The sequence below is a fragment of the Elaeis guineensis genome, chromosome 12, assembly GCF_000442705.2.
Source record: "Elaeis guineensis isolate ETL-2024a chromosome 12, EG11, whole genome shotgun sequence".
NCBI lineage: Eukaryota > Viridiplantae > Streptophyta > Magnoliopsida > Arecales > Arecaceae > Elaeis > Elaeis guineensis.
The window spans coordinates 11,210,306-11,227,807 of record NC_026004.2 but is presented as its reverse complement, the minus strand read 5'-3'; the positions used below and the strand labels follow the sequence as shown (position 1 = coordinate 11,227,807).

The window sequence follows — 17,502 nt, the reverse complement described above, 5'->3', positions numbered from 1 at the left end:
AACCTTTTGACAGACCTTTGCAGACACTTCGTGCACATGGTACTGGAGACGGATGCTGGTTCAATGATAGCTGGTGGAAAAGCCTTGACATTTTGTAGCATTAGACAGATGCAACAATGATTATAGTCACTATAATGGTCTTAAATAATGAACTAAGTTGTCTTCATGCAATCTATTGTATAATTAGAAAATGGTGATAGGGACAAAGGGCACATGAGATAATTTAAATAGTACAAGAGAAACTTCTCTATCTATTAGCATAGCGACTCTGTTATTTTCTTTGACTGTTGCAAGGTGCAGTATAAAGGTGGCAAAGCTTATCCTGATGAGGAGGGTGAAAAATGGAAAAGAACAGGGCCTGTAAATTCAATCTACAAGGCTTCCCAGCTTCTGTTCTACAGTTTAGGTTTTCCTGGTCCAATTCTAGAACTGTTGTATGGATGATGCATTATGATACAAATCATAAAGGTAGATGGTCTTTGGAGAACACAGTGGGGAGATGAGAGCAACGTTTCCTTTGTGCAAAATTTGTGCAAAACATGGGTGATAGAAGTCTAAGCGCAAGTATGACGATCATTTTGATATTACGAACATTTTTGACATGATTTTTTTTTTTTTTTGATGAAATTGGAGGTAAAACCACCCATGATTTTATTAATGATTTTTTATGAAGGAGTATTTACAAGATGGTGGAGGATCAAGTTGAGAAAGCTTGTTTTCTTCCCAACAGAAATAGGGGAGTGCGACAGTTATTTACAGATTTCAGAGCCTGTGGATATAGGTTTTCAGCCTTACATTCTCAGCAGACGATTTCTCCAATCATTTGTGTAAGCTAATATTGCTATAGAAGAAAGCTTAGAGTATAGCATGACAATCTGAGCATCTTTCAAGTTCCTTGTCCAGTCGCCAAGAAGAAAAATGATCTTGTTCATCAGAGCATGTTGGCAAAAGGCTTCACTTCGGAAAATCCTGTTGTTGCACTCTATCCAAATGCACCAAAGTGCAATTGCAATTTATAAGGTGCAAGTAGATTTTCAAGCTTTCCTTGGCAACATATTGATCTTTCCAAAAATGCCAGAAATCTTGAACTTCATCCGGAAGATGAGTGGCTTCGAAAATTTGGTGCCATATTGTCTTCGAATAGGAACATAAAAGAAATAGATGTTTAGAAGATTCAAATGACATCCACAAAAGCATCATCTGCTTGGACCTTATATTTTTGACATGATTAAAATGGAGTATGTCGAGGATCATATTTTTATGATCCAATCATACATAGGGTATGAAAGCCTTACTATACCATTTTAGAATCCATATACTTAGGATTTGTTTGGTTCGTAGAAAGAATCTTTCTGAGTAGAATATATTTTTTTTGATAAATTAGTGCCTGAGTATATATATGCCTAGGAAAATAGTTTTAACACGTTCAATTTCTCATGAAAAAGTGATGTATTTTAGAGTAGTATATCTTTGATTAAGTATCTATTTTTTTGAGAAAGTTATATAAAATAACTATTATATCTTTAATAAAAAGAAAAAAATTTATCACAATCTATCTAAAAATTTAAGGGTATTTTTGAAAAAAAAATATCATTCCAGTTCTTAACTGATGGTAATTAGACCTTTTCATTTCCTTTATGAATTTTTTTCTCATGAAAGATAGGACTCTTATTCCCATTGAAAAAAAAAAAAAAAAAAAAAAACTACTTTTCCATCTCTATCATTTAAAAAATTCGATAAGACATTTTTTATTTTTTTCATTAATCATATTTCCCTCCATTCTCTTTCCACGAATCAAACAAATCCTTAGTATTTATCGAGCAGACAATGGTGGCCCCTTTTCTTACGAAAGAAGCTGATGGTGGAGCATAAGACCTGTAGGTGAAGATCTCCAAATCTCCTTTCCTGCCTACCCTCTATAACACCATATGGTTCACATTTGATAATTATGACCACTCATGGTCCTTTCAGATACGTTGCAAGACTTGCTATCCTAGTTACGTAGGCCATGGTGCAAATTAGCCAGGTTGAAAATTATTATCTAACCCAATTTGTTTCTTATGAGAAGCCGATCCAATTTGGTGAAGCTCGTGCATGGTCTTTGCACGATTGGATCAAATTTGATCAACTCCGACCGCAATTATTCTACCACGTGAGATTTGAACAACTACCAGTAAATTTCATACAGAATGGTTGATATCTTGCATGGAAATAGCGTTCTATTTTCAGCCATATTTAAGCATCAACAATATACATGTATGAAATCATACATACATACATATATACAATATATTATTTTGATAAATGATCATCTAACATCAAAACAATACATAACAACCGTTATAAAGTAACCGACAGTGTTAGTTTACCGTTATAAATCTTGTAAAATCTATAAATTTATAATGTTTCATGAACAGTATAGCCCATGATTGTTGCACAGCATCCCATTACAATGATACCGGTCATGTTATGAATTTTCAATAATAAACAAAGTTAATGATATATCAATTATTATTTATCATACGTCCATAATAATATTATTTAACCATAATCAAATCTGAAATTGTCAAAATGACACAGACTCCATAATGGCCAGCAGTAACATATTATAAACAACAAGGTCACATAGAGAGATTTTTGACTCAATAACGATGACGTATATGATAAAAATAAACCAACTTTGAGTGATATATACTTATCCCTTATGTAAATCACAAGACAGCAACTAATAATTATAAGTCAAGCTAAGATTTCAACTAGCACAAATGCTCCTTCCACTCTCTCTCTCTTATCTCTTACCTTAAAAGCTGCGGCATTGGCTGGAAAAGGAGATGGAATGGAAGGCTTGACCCCAACGTCACGCACTGACCAGGGACAAGAGAGAGAAACACCACGACCACCACCACCACATCATATCATATCAAAATCACATCAAAAGCTTTGATCCGGCACTAGTAATTATGATGGCATGGAGATTTCAACGTATACCCACCACCACCGCCACCTTACTTGCCATTCCCCCACCTCTCTCTCTCTCTCTACAGTCTATAGTGTAGACTATTCCTTCGTCTCTCCTCATCCTCTCCTCTGTTTCCATCCGTAGCCGCCGGCCCACGCTCGTCTCTTGTACGCCCGCAAATATCTATCCATCTCTTCGTATGGTAACAAAAAAAAAAAACTTACTTTAAGGAATCGCGAGAGAGAGAGAGAGAGAGAGAGAGAGAGTCCCCAATCTTCGGGTGCTCGCGCGTGCTTTCCTTTCGTACTGGTGGGCGACTTCCCTCGTTTTTACTTTCCTTTCACCACTTCTACTTGCCTGTTCTGCCCAAAGAGAGGGGGAGAAGAGATGGGAGAGAGAAAGAAGGGATTTTTCTGAGGGTCGGGATGGAGTGGGAGAAGACTTGTGGGGCTAACAGCAGCGGTCAGAGCAACAGGGGAAAGGAAGAGGAGAGGAGGGGAGGAGGGGAAGGGATGGCGGAAGGGGTGTTGTACGTGAAGGTGATGACCGACGAGCAGATGGAGGTGCTACGCCGCCAGATCTCCGTCTACGCCACCATCTGTGAGCAGCTCGTCGAGATGCACAAGGCCGTCACGGCCCAGCAGGACTCCCTCGCAGGTGCTCCTTCTTCTCTTCCTCATCTCCCATTCCCAATGCCAAAAATTCGATCTTTTTCGCTTTATCTCTCCCAGATGGATTTATCTGGGGCCCTTTCATGGGAAAGGACGGATCTTTGAGGCAAAGGAGGGATTTTGGGAGCATCCTGGCTTGGTTTTATCTCCTCTGATGCCTTTCGTTGGGATTTTTGACCGAGTTGTAGTTGTTTGCAGATAATTCCTTGTGTGTTTTGTTCTCTTACAAATTATTGATTTTTTCCTCCCCTTGGTTATGGATGATTTTTTTGAGTTTTGGGTGGAACCCAGGGCTCATTTATTTCTATTCTGTTTATGAAATTCAGTGATTTTGTAAGATGCAGTACAAGTGTTTCAGCGATAGCATTTATTGATGATGCTTGTACTATAAAATTCTGTGCATTTACTTGATATATACTTGTAGGTGGGCTTCCTTTTGGGCCTGATATAAATGTAACCGTACATTTATTAATGAGGTCAGGGCTCTTTACTATTTATAAAGATTTGCTATCCAGTTTGTGCATCCTTTAGTGGTTATTTAGTCGTTGTAATTGGATGAGCTAATCAAATGATCTGTAAGTTTAGGTTAGTTAAGATATATACAGAGGAATGGTGCATTGGAGGACATAGTGGCTATCTGAACATTGGCTGCTCCTTTGTCAGAAATCTGGGTTCAGAAAGTAAAATTGATGATTGCTTTGTGGATATTTTCCTAAGTGAATGCCTCTACTTCCCATATTTCTACATTAATATCTACCTTTGGAATTTTTTCTGTCTCCTTTCTGTGAAGTTTTGTTGCTAATAGATAGGATAGGTTTGTTGGCTTGGGTGTGGTTCTGTTTGGTCTGAGGCAGAGGTGTTTGATATCAACTCATAAGGTGGCATGGTCAATTTTTTGAAGGAATCATGTGGATTTTTAACATCCATCACTGGTTTCTTTTCATGGCCTTTGGATTATTGACAAAGATGGAATTGTTATTCAGTAGGCATTATCAGAGATCAAGAAGTGAGTACTGTAACATGTTTATGGTATTATTCCTAGTGATAATTTTATTTTCTTAATTGTCCTTAAAAAAATTAATTTTTAGTCATCCAGATTACTTCCCTAGAAGATAATGCGGATGTGTTGATCTTGGTTTTCTGTAGATAGGTGATTTCCTTATATATATGAGATATTAATTGTACCTTTTAATCTTGACAAATCAATTAAATTAGGAAATGATGAAATGAGAGTTGCTACGGATGTTGCTTCCACATAATTGGATCTATTTTAGAATTTGTTATGTCAGTGATATTGTAGTTCTTCATGCTAATTGTTGGTCTAGATGTAAGTTATGTTCTGAATACTGATATACATACTCTTCATTTTGTGGGCTCTGTTTCTAGAGAAGCCACTGTGCATCTGAGTTTTGTGACTGTAGTTTTTTTTTTTTTTTTCCTTTTTTTTTTCCTTGACCTGTTAACCAATGTATGCTTTATGACATCCTAAGACCTCATCCAAAAAAAGACTACCCAGAAGGTATGGTTTGGATTCCTAAACTTGGTATAAGTACCGAGGATCTACCATTTGCATAATCAATATGAGACTAAACACACCCACACAGGTCGTCACATGTTTCCTCTTTACCTCTTTTCCTACCACCATGTTTGAAGCCATGTTATTATTAGAGAAGCCAATGTACATCTGAGTGATGTGACTGTGGTTCTTTGGTTTTTCTTTAACTTTTCACTTATATATTTTGCTTTTTTACTTCTTTTGGTACCACCACCTTCGAAAATTGTCTAATTGTCAGATGTTGACCTTGTAATATCTAAACTCTAGGGCACCACAGGGAACCAGTGCTTGGATATCTTAAAAATGAGATATTCAAGGACAAACAGATGCTTACAGCGAGACTGAGGTGAGGTAGCTGGCAATATCATGGATAGAGTTTTGTTGCTATCATGAAACAATGGTTCTGTTGGAGAACAATGAAAGATGCTACCAATTTATAGCTATCAATTTAAAAATTAAGATAAGAATGAAACTCTTGCTACATTAAAATGTTCAACAAGATTGTTATATGCCAAAAGATTGGTAGGAGGTCTCAGACAAAGAAAATGACCTGCTAAGAAGGAGAACATAAGCGTGAGAATAAAAGAGCTCAAGATGGTAGTTTCACCTTTTAGTATGCAAACGGGGTAATAGGGCTCTGCCAAAATCTATTCTTTTTTTTTTTCTTTCTTTTCTTTTTTGATAGAAAAGAGCTCTGCCAAAATCATCCAACATTTCTTGCCAATGGAATTCCGTTTAGAACTGGTTTGCTTTATGACTAATTAAAAGCTTGGCAATCTTTTCAATTTTGATGATGTGGATTATCTATCTTCTTGCAAAATGTGTCTTAACTGGGTATGCCGACACAAGGGCTGCATTGATGTGAGATGGATGGTACTTTTTTGATCACCCATCTTGGTTGAAAGCATACACCTACTTGAAGACCACAGTGATAGTTTATATTGAGTCAACTAATCCTTTTTGAAAAACTCAATTGTATCATGGCACGTGCTATTGTATGTGCAAGTTGGTAGGATGAAGATTGGTTATTCTATACTTACAAGGTGAAGCAAGCAATTTGGATGTCTGATTCTCTCTGAAATTTCTTTTGCATGAGTTATTATATTTGCATTTGATTCTTGTCCTGTCGTCTAAGCAAGCCTTTACAAGTAACTTTATTTGTTGTCATGGTTTAAAAATTTACCTAGGGTTGATGTTTAAAATTCAGTTTGTTGAGATATTAAATATCTCTCATCTTTAGAATACCTCCGATGTAATGCAGCACTATCCAAGAATGACTTGTATCAGCGCATTTTGTGTGTGTGTGTGTGTGTGATTCTCTTACATGTTTTCTGTTCTATCCTAGCAGTGTAAAGGTGCCTGAAACAACAAAAAAACAGAATTTGCTAGAGGAATATGAAAATCCATATAAAGATTATTGCAGTACACTAAACCTGACATGGTGCTATACATCAATAGTCTTTACCTCTTTACTCTTTTACCCTCTGCAATCCAAAGTTCTGAATTACCATTTGCATCTGCCTGAATGCCTGGATGCATCGGTAATTGCTTGCTCTTATCTCTTCGATTCAAAGTATCCAGGACTGTTTCTTGAATAGCTACTTCTAACATGTTGGATAGAAGATCATGATGTCTATCACAATGGATTGCAAGACACATCCTTACTTCTATTCTTTTTTCTACAATGGCTTAGAAGTTCTGCTGGACAATGAATTCAGCAGTTAATAACTCAAACCATCAGCCTCGGTCTTCCACACTTGTCAAATATCATCTCAAAGGCAACTGAGTAAAGTTAACCAGGTCCTTCAATGTTCTTTGCATGGATGAAAATTACTTCATTCTACTTGGCTGTAAGAGTAGATCAGCCATAAAGATGGTGTTCATGAAACGTATGCAGAAGTATGTTTGCTGCTTATATTTTGCTACTTTGTTTCCTTAAGAAATTACAAGCAATTTTAGCCTCGACTTCGACTTTAACAATGCTCCTACTTCCATAATCTGATAGGCTTCAAAATTTGATATCTACTATTGTGAATTTATCAGGATGATGTTTCCTTAGGAATTTTTTTTTGATTTCCATTGACTATTCTCGTTTATTTGCTGTTTTAGGAATGAGACTGGGGAGCCTTTACTGTGATCCTCTGATGACTCCTGGAGGCCATAAAATCACTGCAAGGCAGCGCTGGACTCCAACACCCATGCAGCTACAAATTCTCGAGAGCATTTTTGATCAAGGCAATGGGACTCCCAGCAAGCAAAAGATAAAAGAGATAACTCTTGAACTGTCACAGCATGGTCAGATCTCTGAAACAAATGTCTATAACTGGTTCCAGAATAGAAGGGCACGATCAAAGCGGAAGCAGACTGCTCAATTACCAAATAGTACAGAGTCTGAAGTAGAGGCAGATGATGAGTCCCCAAATGAAAAGAAACCTAAGTCAGAGAAACATACCCATGAAAACCTGCCCAGAGCGGGTGCTCTCTCCATCCATGGTACACAAATGAACTCTGATGTGCATTCTGTGGATCCAGAGCCCAATTTAAGACATGGCATGTATGCATCAAATGACAGTTCAAGGTCTTCTGGCAGTTTAGGCCAAATGTCTTTCTATGAGAATGCTCTATCAGAACCAAGTATGTTGGATCTAATTAGTTTCCTTTTACACTCCACCATTTATCTTGTCAATCTTCTCAGTGATTCTTGTTATTGCAGGAATTGACCACTTGATTGGAAAAATGGAGATTCCTGGAAGTTTTAGTCCATATCGACAAAGCGAGAGCTACGACTTGATTGGGTAACATTCTAGTTTTAGGTTTCGCTGATCATAGTGTCACACTGACAATTTTCAAGGGTCTGCTGAAACTTGTTCGGAGAGTTGTGATATATGGTCCTCACATAATGGTGTTTCCTACAATTTGTAAATGTGTCTTTAAGATTCTGAATATATGACTGTTTGGCATACGTTAAATAGGTTCCTAATTTCTTTTTAATGCGGATCTCATTGGCGAAAAGATGCATTGTTAAGATTTGTGCAATCAGTCATTTTTTATTTCTCTGCTGCTCTGCTTACCAGAAGTATTTCATTTCCAGCCTTCCATGGAAAATTTTAATCTTTGAAGAAATTTTCAGTTGCCACTTTGTTTTCCAAACTATTTGTTGATCCTTTAATCTGCATGTAAGTGGCAACCATTTGAAGAAATTTTCAGTTGCCACTCTGATCCTCTAATCCATACTATTTGGGAATTACAATCCTTAGATGAAGTGCTCTGCTACATAAATTTCGAAACAACGGGTTGGATACAATGCCACAAGTAAACTGTTGTGGCCAACTCTTCGCCGCCTGTCGTAAAAAATGAGTATCTGCAAAACAGCATCCACACAGACCGGATTGGTGTCCGACAGGGATCCTCCGATGCTTAAGTCGGAGAGGAAAGTTGGTGAACAGTATTTTGAATGTTTAGAATAGCAGAGCTCTAATCAAAAGTGATCCTCAGATGCTGTTCACTTATCTCCTTTATCTCTTTTTTATAGATGAGGTTATTGTAATCGTCGGATGTGGTCTCATATTTTATTGTGTTAAATTATCAAGTCATAATCACGTAGTAGGCAATTAGTTCTCACTAATTGCATCGTGATATGCGGTGGGTAATCATTCGTAACGGTTGCGGCATGTTGAGCGGATTAGTCGATCATACGTCAGTAGAAGGTGTGGCCGTTGGCTGATAGTTCTGTTGCACCGACAGCCCTAGTTGTTCGATATTTATCAGCATCAGTCGAACACTAGTCGGTCATCGATCATAAGTCGGTGAAGCTTGTTCAATCGATTGATGAAGAGTCGATGCTATCTTTTCGATTGATGTTCAGTCAAAGTCGTATGTTCGGTCGTTCGGCTATTATTGAGTCGGAATTGGGAGTCGGTTGGCCTGAGTCGAGGTCGGTCGGTTTATCTCAACAGTTGCTCTCCACTCTCAAGTCCAATGGTGGGTTGGTATGTATATTGCCACGTGGTTAATCACATTGGACGAAGGGAGTTATTGTCTGTCATGTCGAACTCCGATTCTGCAGCCACCTTCTCCGGGATATGGATGATTAGCTGCTTTATCATCTTTAAACCACCACATCGACGGGATGATTTGGTGTCAGTTGTCGGTGTCAGACGTCATTTTGGAAAGATGAACCAGCGTCGAACGGTTTGATTCTGACGAATAGATTTTTGCCACATGTCTGAATGTTATTGGGTCAAAGCTATTCACGTGGATGAAGGTGACGTGGCTTGATCTGAAACAGGTGCATCGAATCGTCCGATCGATAGTTGGTCCAGATGTTGCCACATGTTGTCATCTGGTGAGTCCTTGGTTTGACCACTTTTATCTCGTCCGTTGAGGGACCCTATATATAAAGGGTCACCTTCAACCAAATTTTTACTTTTCATTTTATCTTTTCTGGTGTGAAAACTCTGCCGAACGATTGCCTCAGCATTCCCATCCTTTCCCGGTTTAGTTGTCTGTTCTTTAGTTCTCCCTCCTTTTTGAGTCTCTAGGGTTTTCTTCCTTATGGCTAGGACTTTTTCTTTTCGGAATGGTCAGTCGGAGAATCCGACTAACGAACCCCAGTCAGGTCTGGAGGTGGAGGCTTCTTCACTTTCAGAGTTGAATATTGAGCGGCTTCGGGGGCAGTATCGTATCCCGGAGCAGTATCAGTTTTTTGCCCTTGGGGTCGATGGTCTGGTGAATAGCCCTCCTTCGGATCAGGTGGCCTTCTATGTCGAAGATCTTCGAGTGGATCTTCGATTTCTGATTTCGAAGTTCGTTAGAAATATTTTAGTTTATTACAGTCTTTGTCCAGCTCAACTGGCACCGAACTCGGTCCGGCTGATTATTAGCTTTGCCTTGTTGTGTAGGATGTTGCCGACCAAACCTCGTCCTTCTCTTTTTCGAGCTTTCTTCATACTCCGACCCCATCCTAAGGTCTGAGGATAGTGGTTCTTCAACCCCCGCAAAGGTCTTTCCTTCATTACCGGTCTTCCATCATCCATTCATGGATGGAAGAATCAGTTTCTCTTTGCTTCTTCCATTTTTTTTTGAGATTTTTCTTCCCGTTGGGGCGATCCACGAACCGATCCCAACGACAATAGCCGAGTGGAGGTCGGCGATCGAGAGGACTTTCACAAGCTGAAGGATATGGCAGTCCTGGTGCAGAAGGAGCTTGTGATCGGACAGGTCCTTTATGACGTCGGTCTTAGTTCGGCCGCCTGCTTAGGTATAGTATAGTCATTTATTTTTGACTTCACTTATCTTTTGAGTTGTACTAACTCTTATCGTAATTGCAGCCATGCAGCTGAGAATGCGAGTGTCTAACGCTAACATTCGTCAGCATGCGACTGGAAGAGAGCAGCGTCCGAGGCTGGATCTTCGCGACCATCGAAGAGGCTCAGGCTTCGACGCAAGCTCGGAGGGCAACTCTGACTCTAGCTCCAGTTACTGCTTCGACGCTGATGAGGGGCCCGATGCTCCAGCTACATCGGCTCCTAAGTCGGTTCTGGCGCTGTCAACTCCGACAGTGCTCCCCACCGCACTGTTCGAAGATAGGACAGCTAGGGAAACTATCGAAGCACCGTCGGTAGTTCCCTCTATTGAAGAGGTTCGGGTTAAAGCAGAGAAGCCGAACGATCTGCTGTTGCGCCAGTCGCTCCTTCGGTCGGGGCACAGTCGAGCTCAAGCTCCCCCTCGCTTTCAAACATGGGGCCGTCGACAGGGGATCGGAGAAAGGCCCCGATGACTTTGGCGGAAGATGCGGTGTCGGAGGGCCACATAATTTACTTCAACTTTCAAGTGCCAGGTGACGAATCGGCCTTGGCCAATCTGACATTGGCTAGGCGACTGTGCCGAGTCACCCTTCTTCCTGCTGATCGGGAGCTTCGGAAGAAGTGGTCGGTAGTCAAGATGCTCTCATCCTTCTATGCAATGGTGATCGAGGTAATTCTCTTCTTTTTTTTTTTAACCGACTTATCTTTTGTCTGCAGTTGATCCACCACATGATTGATTTGGAGGCCGGCTACTCGAAGTTCGACGACATCTGCAAGTCGTGGATGGATAAGGTGGCAGCCGTCGATGCTGAGAAAGTGGCTGCATTTGAACAACTAAAGTCAGCAGTGGAGCGGGAAGCCAAGCTTCAAGAGGAGGTTTCCCGTCTGACTGATGACTTAGCATCTTCGGAGGTTGAACTTAATTCGGCTCGTGAGGCTATCTTTACTCTTGAGTCGCAGATCAAGAGCAAGAAGCATTTTATTCATCGGTTTTGATGGGAACGAGATGGATGCATCGAAGAACTCGAAGCCGAGCATGATTTTTATCGGGCCAGCCTAGAAAGGCTAGCACTGGTCGAAGAGGAGTCGACCTCCACACGAGCCGATGCTAACTTGGCGAAGGAAGAAGTGGAGTCGTTGAGGGAGGCATTGAGTCGGGCGATCAAGGACTACCGAGGTTCGGAAGAATACAAAGAGGAGATCCTCAAAAATGGCTTCACTTCATACTGTGTTGGATATGAAGATGGTCGGGATGCGATCGAAAAATTATACCCGAATCTGGACGTGAGCAGCATCGTTCCTCCTGGGTCAAAAGAGGGAGATGCCGAAGAAGAAGTCGTGCTGACTCAGAATGGGACACCGACTGTGCCTGTTGATCAAGCCGCCAAATCTACTCCAGAATAAAGGAACAGGGACGGAGACGAAGATTAGTCGGTGTGTTTTGTTTTTTCTTTTTCCTTTGTCCAGTCAGATGCTTGAATCGGGCTTCGGTCCAATTTTGTAACTTTTTTTCGACCATGAATGAAAGATATTTTTCTTCCAAGTTTAAACTGTTTGTGTAGAATGTTAAGTCTGCAATGTCTGCAGTGTAAAGTAGCTATCGAATGTTAATAAGTGATCCGATCATTCAGTAGAACTTGTAGAGTATCTGTTAGTCACGTAGTCTTTGATGTACTTAATAATTAGGATAACAATGGTAAGTCAAATATCCAATACCCGATGCTTGGTCGGGTTTGTACGTCGGGTCATTTGATAATTGGTGGCAAGCCAAATATCCTTCGACTGGCCGTAGCTATGTCGGTATAATTTCAATCCGACTTTGATCGTTTTGGTATTTTGTTCCACTTACGACGAAGTCAGCGTATTGGTCTTTCGACCATGGTCAGCTTTTACAGTGGAAAGCCTTTATACTTGCTGTCGGTCTAAGATCGCAGTCGGGATGTCAGTTTTCGTTGATTCTTCAGCTTTTTCAGTGAAAGCCGACATATAGCCAGAAGTTGATAGGAATTGACTAAGACTCACGATTCTGAAATTCTGTATTGCATTCCAAGTAGTGTGTACATGAATGACTTTACTGGTAATACACCTTCAGATTATCGACATTCCATGTTCGAGAAATTGCCAACCTGTCAAGGATTTCTAGCCGATAGGCACCCGGTCTGAGTGTCTTAGATATTTGGTAAGGTCCTTCCCAATTTGGAGACAGCTTTTTTTGATCCAAGGGTTTTGAGATTTTCATTTTTCTCAAGACTAAATCTCTTGGCCGAAAGACCTTCGGCTTAATCCTGGCATTATAGTATCAGGCTATTCTTTGCCGATATGTAGCCATGCGGACTTGGGCCTGATGTCGGAGTTCTGGAAGGAGATTTAGGTTAGCTCTCCGACATTCAAAATTACTCGGCTCACTGTATTGTTCCACTCTGGTCGATGGTAGCTCGATCTCGAGCAGGATCATTGCTTCTATCCTTTAAGCTAAATTGAAGAAGGATTCTTCAATCGGTATGCGAGGAGTCATTCGATATGCACATAGGACCGGATATAGTTCTTCCACCCAGAGGCTTTTAACTCTATTCAGTCAGGTCTTGAGCCCATGTAAGATTGTTCGATTGGTTACCTCCACCTCTCCATTCGACTGTGGATGGCCGACTGATGTAAGTTCGTGTGATATGAAACTTTGCACATAATTTTTTAAAATTTTGATTGTCGAATTATCGATCATTGTCGGTAATGATGGTGTGCGGTAAATCAAATCTGTAGATGATGAATTTTTGAATAAAGTCTTCCATCTTGCTTTCAGTAATTTACACCAGAGGTTCGGCTTCTACCCATTTGGTAAAGTAGTCGATGACGATCACTATGAATTTTCTCTGACTAGATGTCGGAGGAAAAGGACCAAGTATGTCGATCTCCCATTATGCGAAGAGCTATGGTGCTACAATTGATGTCAGCTGACTAGCCGGTTGATGTTGTATATCTGCATACTTTTGACATGGTTCACATCTTCGGACGAGTTCAGCTGCATTTTTTTTCATGGTGGGCCAATAAAATCTTTATCGCAGGACTTTATATGTCAGAGATTTACCCCCTAAGTGATTTTCACAAATCTCTTCGTGTACTTCTCTAAGCGCATAGTCGGCATCTGTAGGTCTCAAATACTTTAGCAAGGGAAGGGAGAACGATCTTTTGTAGAGATGACCATCCATCATCACATATTGAGAGGCCGTCCATCAGAGTTGCTTAGCTTTCGAGGGGTCTGCAGGAAGGACCCTGTCGGTTAAGTATCGGACGATCGGATCCATCCAGCTTGATTCGGTAGTGAGCTGCAATACTTTCTCGACCTTGTCGATGCTTGGTTGTTCGAGGCATTCAACGAATGTTCGACCTAATGAGTTGAAAGCGGTAGTTGCCAATCGTGAAAGTATGTCGGTCCGAGTATTTTCAGTTCTGGGTATGTGAAAGATCTCAAAATATTTCAAGCTCACGGTAAGATCTTTCACCTTCTGAAGGTACTTCATCATAATGGGGTCTCGGACTTCAAATTTATTTTTGATCTGTCCAACAATCAGTTGTGAGTCAGTGAAGACTTTCAGACTATCGATCTCAAGCTCTTTGGCTATCTTCAAGCCCTTTGGCTATCTTCAAGCCGGCTAGGAGTGCTTCATATTCTATCTGATTATTCGAAGCTTTAAAGTTGAATCGAAGGGCGTATTCAGTGACTATCCCTTCGAAATTTGTGAGTATGAGGCCGGCTCCACTACCTTGTGCATTAGATACTCCATCGATGTGTAGCACCCAAGTCGACCCTAGGTCGGGTTCTGGAGTCATAACCTGCTTTATTGCATTATCATCTGTATCTTCTAGCTTGTTGTCGGATATTGTATATTCTGTGATGAAGTCGGCTAGAACTTGCACTTTTATGGACGGTCGTAGGTGATATTGTATGTCAAATTTGCCAAGCTTTACTGCCCACTTCACTATCCGACCCGATGTATCAGGTCGATGTAAGATCGCCTTCAACGGCTGATCTGTCAGGACCACAATCGGATGTGCTTGGAAGTACGGATGAAGTCATTATGTCGATATGATTAGAGCATAGATCATTTTCTCTGCTTTTGAATATCGGACTTCGATATTGTAGAGTACTTTACTGGTGTAGTAGGTCGGCCGATGGATTCAATTTTCATCCTCCTGAACAAGTACCGAACTAACCACCTCTATTAAAGTCACCAAGTAGAGACACAGTCTCTCCGACCTTCAATTTTGTAAGCAAAGGTGGAAAAGCCAAGTATTTTTTCAGATCTTTGAAAGACCGTCGGCATTCATTCGATCACGAGAAGTCCTTCGTTTGCCGCAAAGTCTTAAAAAATGGCAAGCATCTCTCGACTGACCTAGAAATGAATCGACTGAGTATAGCGATCCTTCTGTTGAGTTGCTGTATCTCTTTTTTTGAATTCGAATGTTTCATATCGATGATGGCCTTTATCATTTCGGGATTAGCCTCGATTATTCGTTGTAAAATAAAAAATTTGAAAAATTTTTCAGAGATTACTCCGAACGCACACTTGGTCGAGTTTAACTTCATCTAATATCGTCAAAGTGTGCCAAAGGCTTCCTTCAAGTCCCGAACATAATCTGAAGTTTGGAAACTCTTCACCAGCATGTTGTCTATATATACCTTCATATTTCGTCCGATCTGTACCTTGAAAATCTTATTGATGAGCCATTGACAGGTAGCTCCGATATTTTTTAGACCGAAAGGCATTACTCTGTAGCAGTATATGCCTTTGTCAGTTACAAAAGCTATATGCACTTCGTCTTCTGGTGCCATTCGGATCTGATTATACCTAATGAAAGCATCCATGAAACTCAAAAGTCGATGGCCAGAAGTTGCATCAACCAGTTGATCAATTTTCGGCAATGAAAAGTTATCCTTTGGACAAGCTTCATTCAGATCAGTATAGTCGATGCAGATTCTCTACTTTTTATTGGCTTTTCTCACCATCATCACATTGGCGAGCCAATCAGGATATGTAGCCTCTCTGATGAAACCTGCTGCGAGGAGCTTGTCGATTTCTTCATCAATGATCTTTTATCTTTCAGGGGCAAAAGATCGCTTCTTTTGTCTCACCTGCTTAATGTTCGGATTAATGTTAAGTCAGTGAGTTATTACTTCTGAAGGGATCCCGGACATGTCAATGACCGACCAAACAAAAATATCGGTGTTGGCTCTGAGTATTTTTATTAATTGTTGCCGCTCTGAGTCGGGCAATTGCGATCCAATTTGGATCATTTTCTCGGGATATTCTCTTAACGAGATAGGAACTAGTTGTTCAGCTAGTTCACCCATCTCCTGATCTCTTTTTGGTCTAATTTGTCAATAGGCAGAGAGTCTTCAAGTTTATTATTTTGAGTGGAGACAAGAAAGCAACGTCGGGCAAGTTGTTAATCTCCACGTATTTCTCCGACCTCATTTTTCATCGAAAATCGGACTAATAAATGATATGTCGAAACCACTATTTTTAGAGCATTAAGTTTAGGTCGTCCGAGTATGGCGTTATAAGCCGAAGGTACTCGAACTACCATGAACATTATGAAAATGGTGCTCTGTTGTGGTTCGATCCCAGCAGTTAAGGAGAGAGAGATTTCTCCTTCCACTGTGACAGCATCTCCTGTAAAGCCGACCAATGACGTCGAGACTCTCCTAAGTCGATCAGTCGGTAGTCGCATTCGAAAGAAAGTCGAATAAAATAAAATATCAGTCGAACTTTCATTATCTACAAGGATTCTTTTTACATCATAATTTGCTATTGTTGTCGAGACAACAATAGCATCATCATGGAGAGTCTGAATTCTCCGAACATCCTCTTCCGAAAAAATTATTATACTGTTGAGTCGTCTTCGTTTTGCCAACTCTTCTTCGAAAGTTGCCCCCTAGCTCGATCGTCTGGAGATCATGTTGATCACCCCTATAGTCGGTTGATTATTTATAGCTTCGGCTTGGAGCTGAGGTTGTCGTTCGATAGGAGGTTGGGTCGGCGGGTCTCTCTGATATTTTTCAAGGTAGCCTCGTCGGATCAAGGCTTCTATCTCATCCCTGAGTTGAATACATTATTCAGTATCATGATCACGATAGAACCAACAATACTTTTTCCGATCGTGGCTCCTCGACGGTGTTTTCATTGGCGGAGGGTGTCGCAAATATTCTACTCCTTCGATCTCCATGAGGATCTGCGCACGGAGAGCAAAAAGGGGAGTATAGGAGTCATACTTGCCATAACTCGGCCTTGAACTTCGTCGTCGGGATGAAGCTTGCTTATTAGAAGGTGGCCGACTTGATTCGACCGGAGCTCCACCCTTTTTTTGTTTATTTTTCTTCTAACCCTTGCCCTCTGTTTGGCGATGGTCAGAAGCTCTTTCGTCTGCGCGCATATACTCGTATACACACTCCAAAAATTTAGCATAAGTCCAAGGGAGAATTTTATCCAGAGAATATGTAAATCGTGATCTCCTCACACCTTTTTTCATGGCCAATATAGCCATGTCTTCATTGAGATCCTTGACCTCAAGCGTGATCGCATTAAAATGAGCCACAAAATCTCGAAGTGTCTCAGTCTCTTCTTGCTTGATCGAGAAGAGACTGTCAGAGGTTCGTGGCAACCTTCGACTGGTGCTGAAGTGAGCCACGAAAGAATGTTCTAGCTGTCCGATCACCCCCTGACATAAGAGCTTTGTAGTTCTCAACCGATCTCATATAACTTGATCCTGAATCGTCATAAGAGCTTTGTAGTTCTCAAAGTGGTCGATCGGATCAGTGGAGCCGTTGTATGGCTCCACTTGAGGCATCTTGAACCAAGATGAGATCGGTTGGTCTAAGATATGGTGAGAAAGGGGCTGTGCAGTATGGAAGTCATAGTCGTTGGAGGACTTCTGACCTTCCATTTGAAGCTGAGCAAGTCGGTGATTGATCTTCTGAAATTTGTGTTCATAATCATCGAATCACCGTTGGAAAAC

General features: G+C 40.7%; 1 protein-coding gene across 1 annotated transcript; it reads left to right on the top strand.

Moving 5' to 3' along the window:
* Positions 1-2,813: 2,813 nt before the first annotated feature.
* LOC105055233 (WUSCHEL-related homeobox 8) lies at positions 2,814-8,176 on the top strand. The gene is made up of 3 exons (XM_010937001.3): positions 2,814-3,616; positions 7,295-7,819; positions 7,899-8,176. Exons 1-3 carry the CDS (start codon positions 3,385-3,387, stop codon positions 7,982-7,984), a joined length of 843 nt encoding a protein of 280 aa, XP_010935303.1. The 5' UTR covers positions 2,814-3,384; the 3' UTR covers positions 7,985-8,176.
* Positions 8,177-17,502: the final 9,326 nt, after the last annotated feature.

Excerpts from the sequence above, each read along its gene's own strand:
- LOC105055233 (XM_010937001.3), top strand. The coding sequence starts at position 3,385 with ATGGAGTGGGAGAAGACTTGTGGGGCTAACAGCAGCGGTCAGAGCAAC. Across the intron at positions 3,617-7,294 it reads CCAGCAGGACTCCCTCGCAG|GAATGAGACTGGGGAGCCTT; the intron begins GTGCTCCTTCTT and ends TTGCTGTTTTAG. Across the intron at positions 7,820-7,898 it reads GAATGCTCTATCAGAACCAA|GAATTGACCACTTGATTGGA; the intron begins GTATGTTGGATC and ends TTGTTATTGCAG.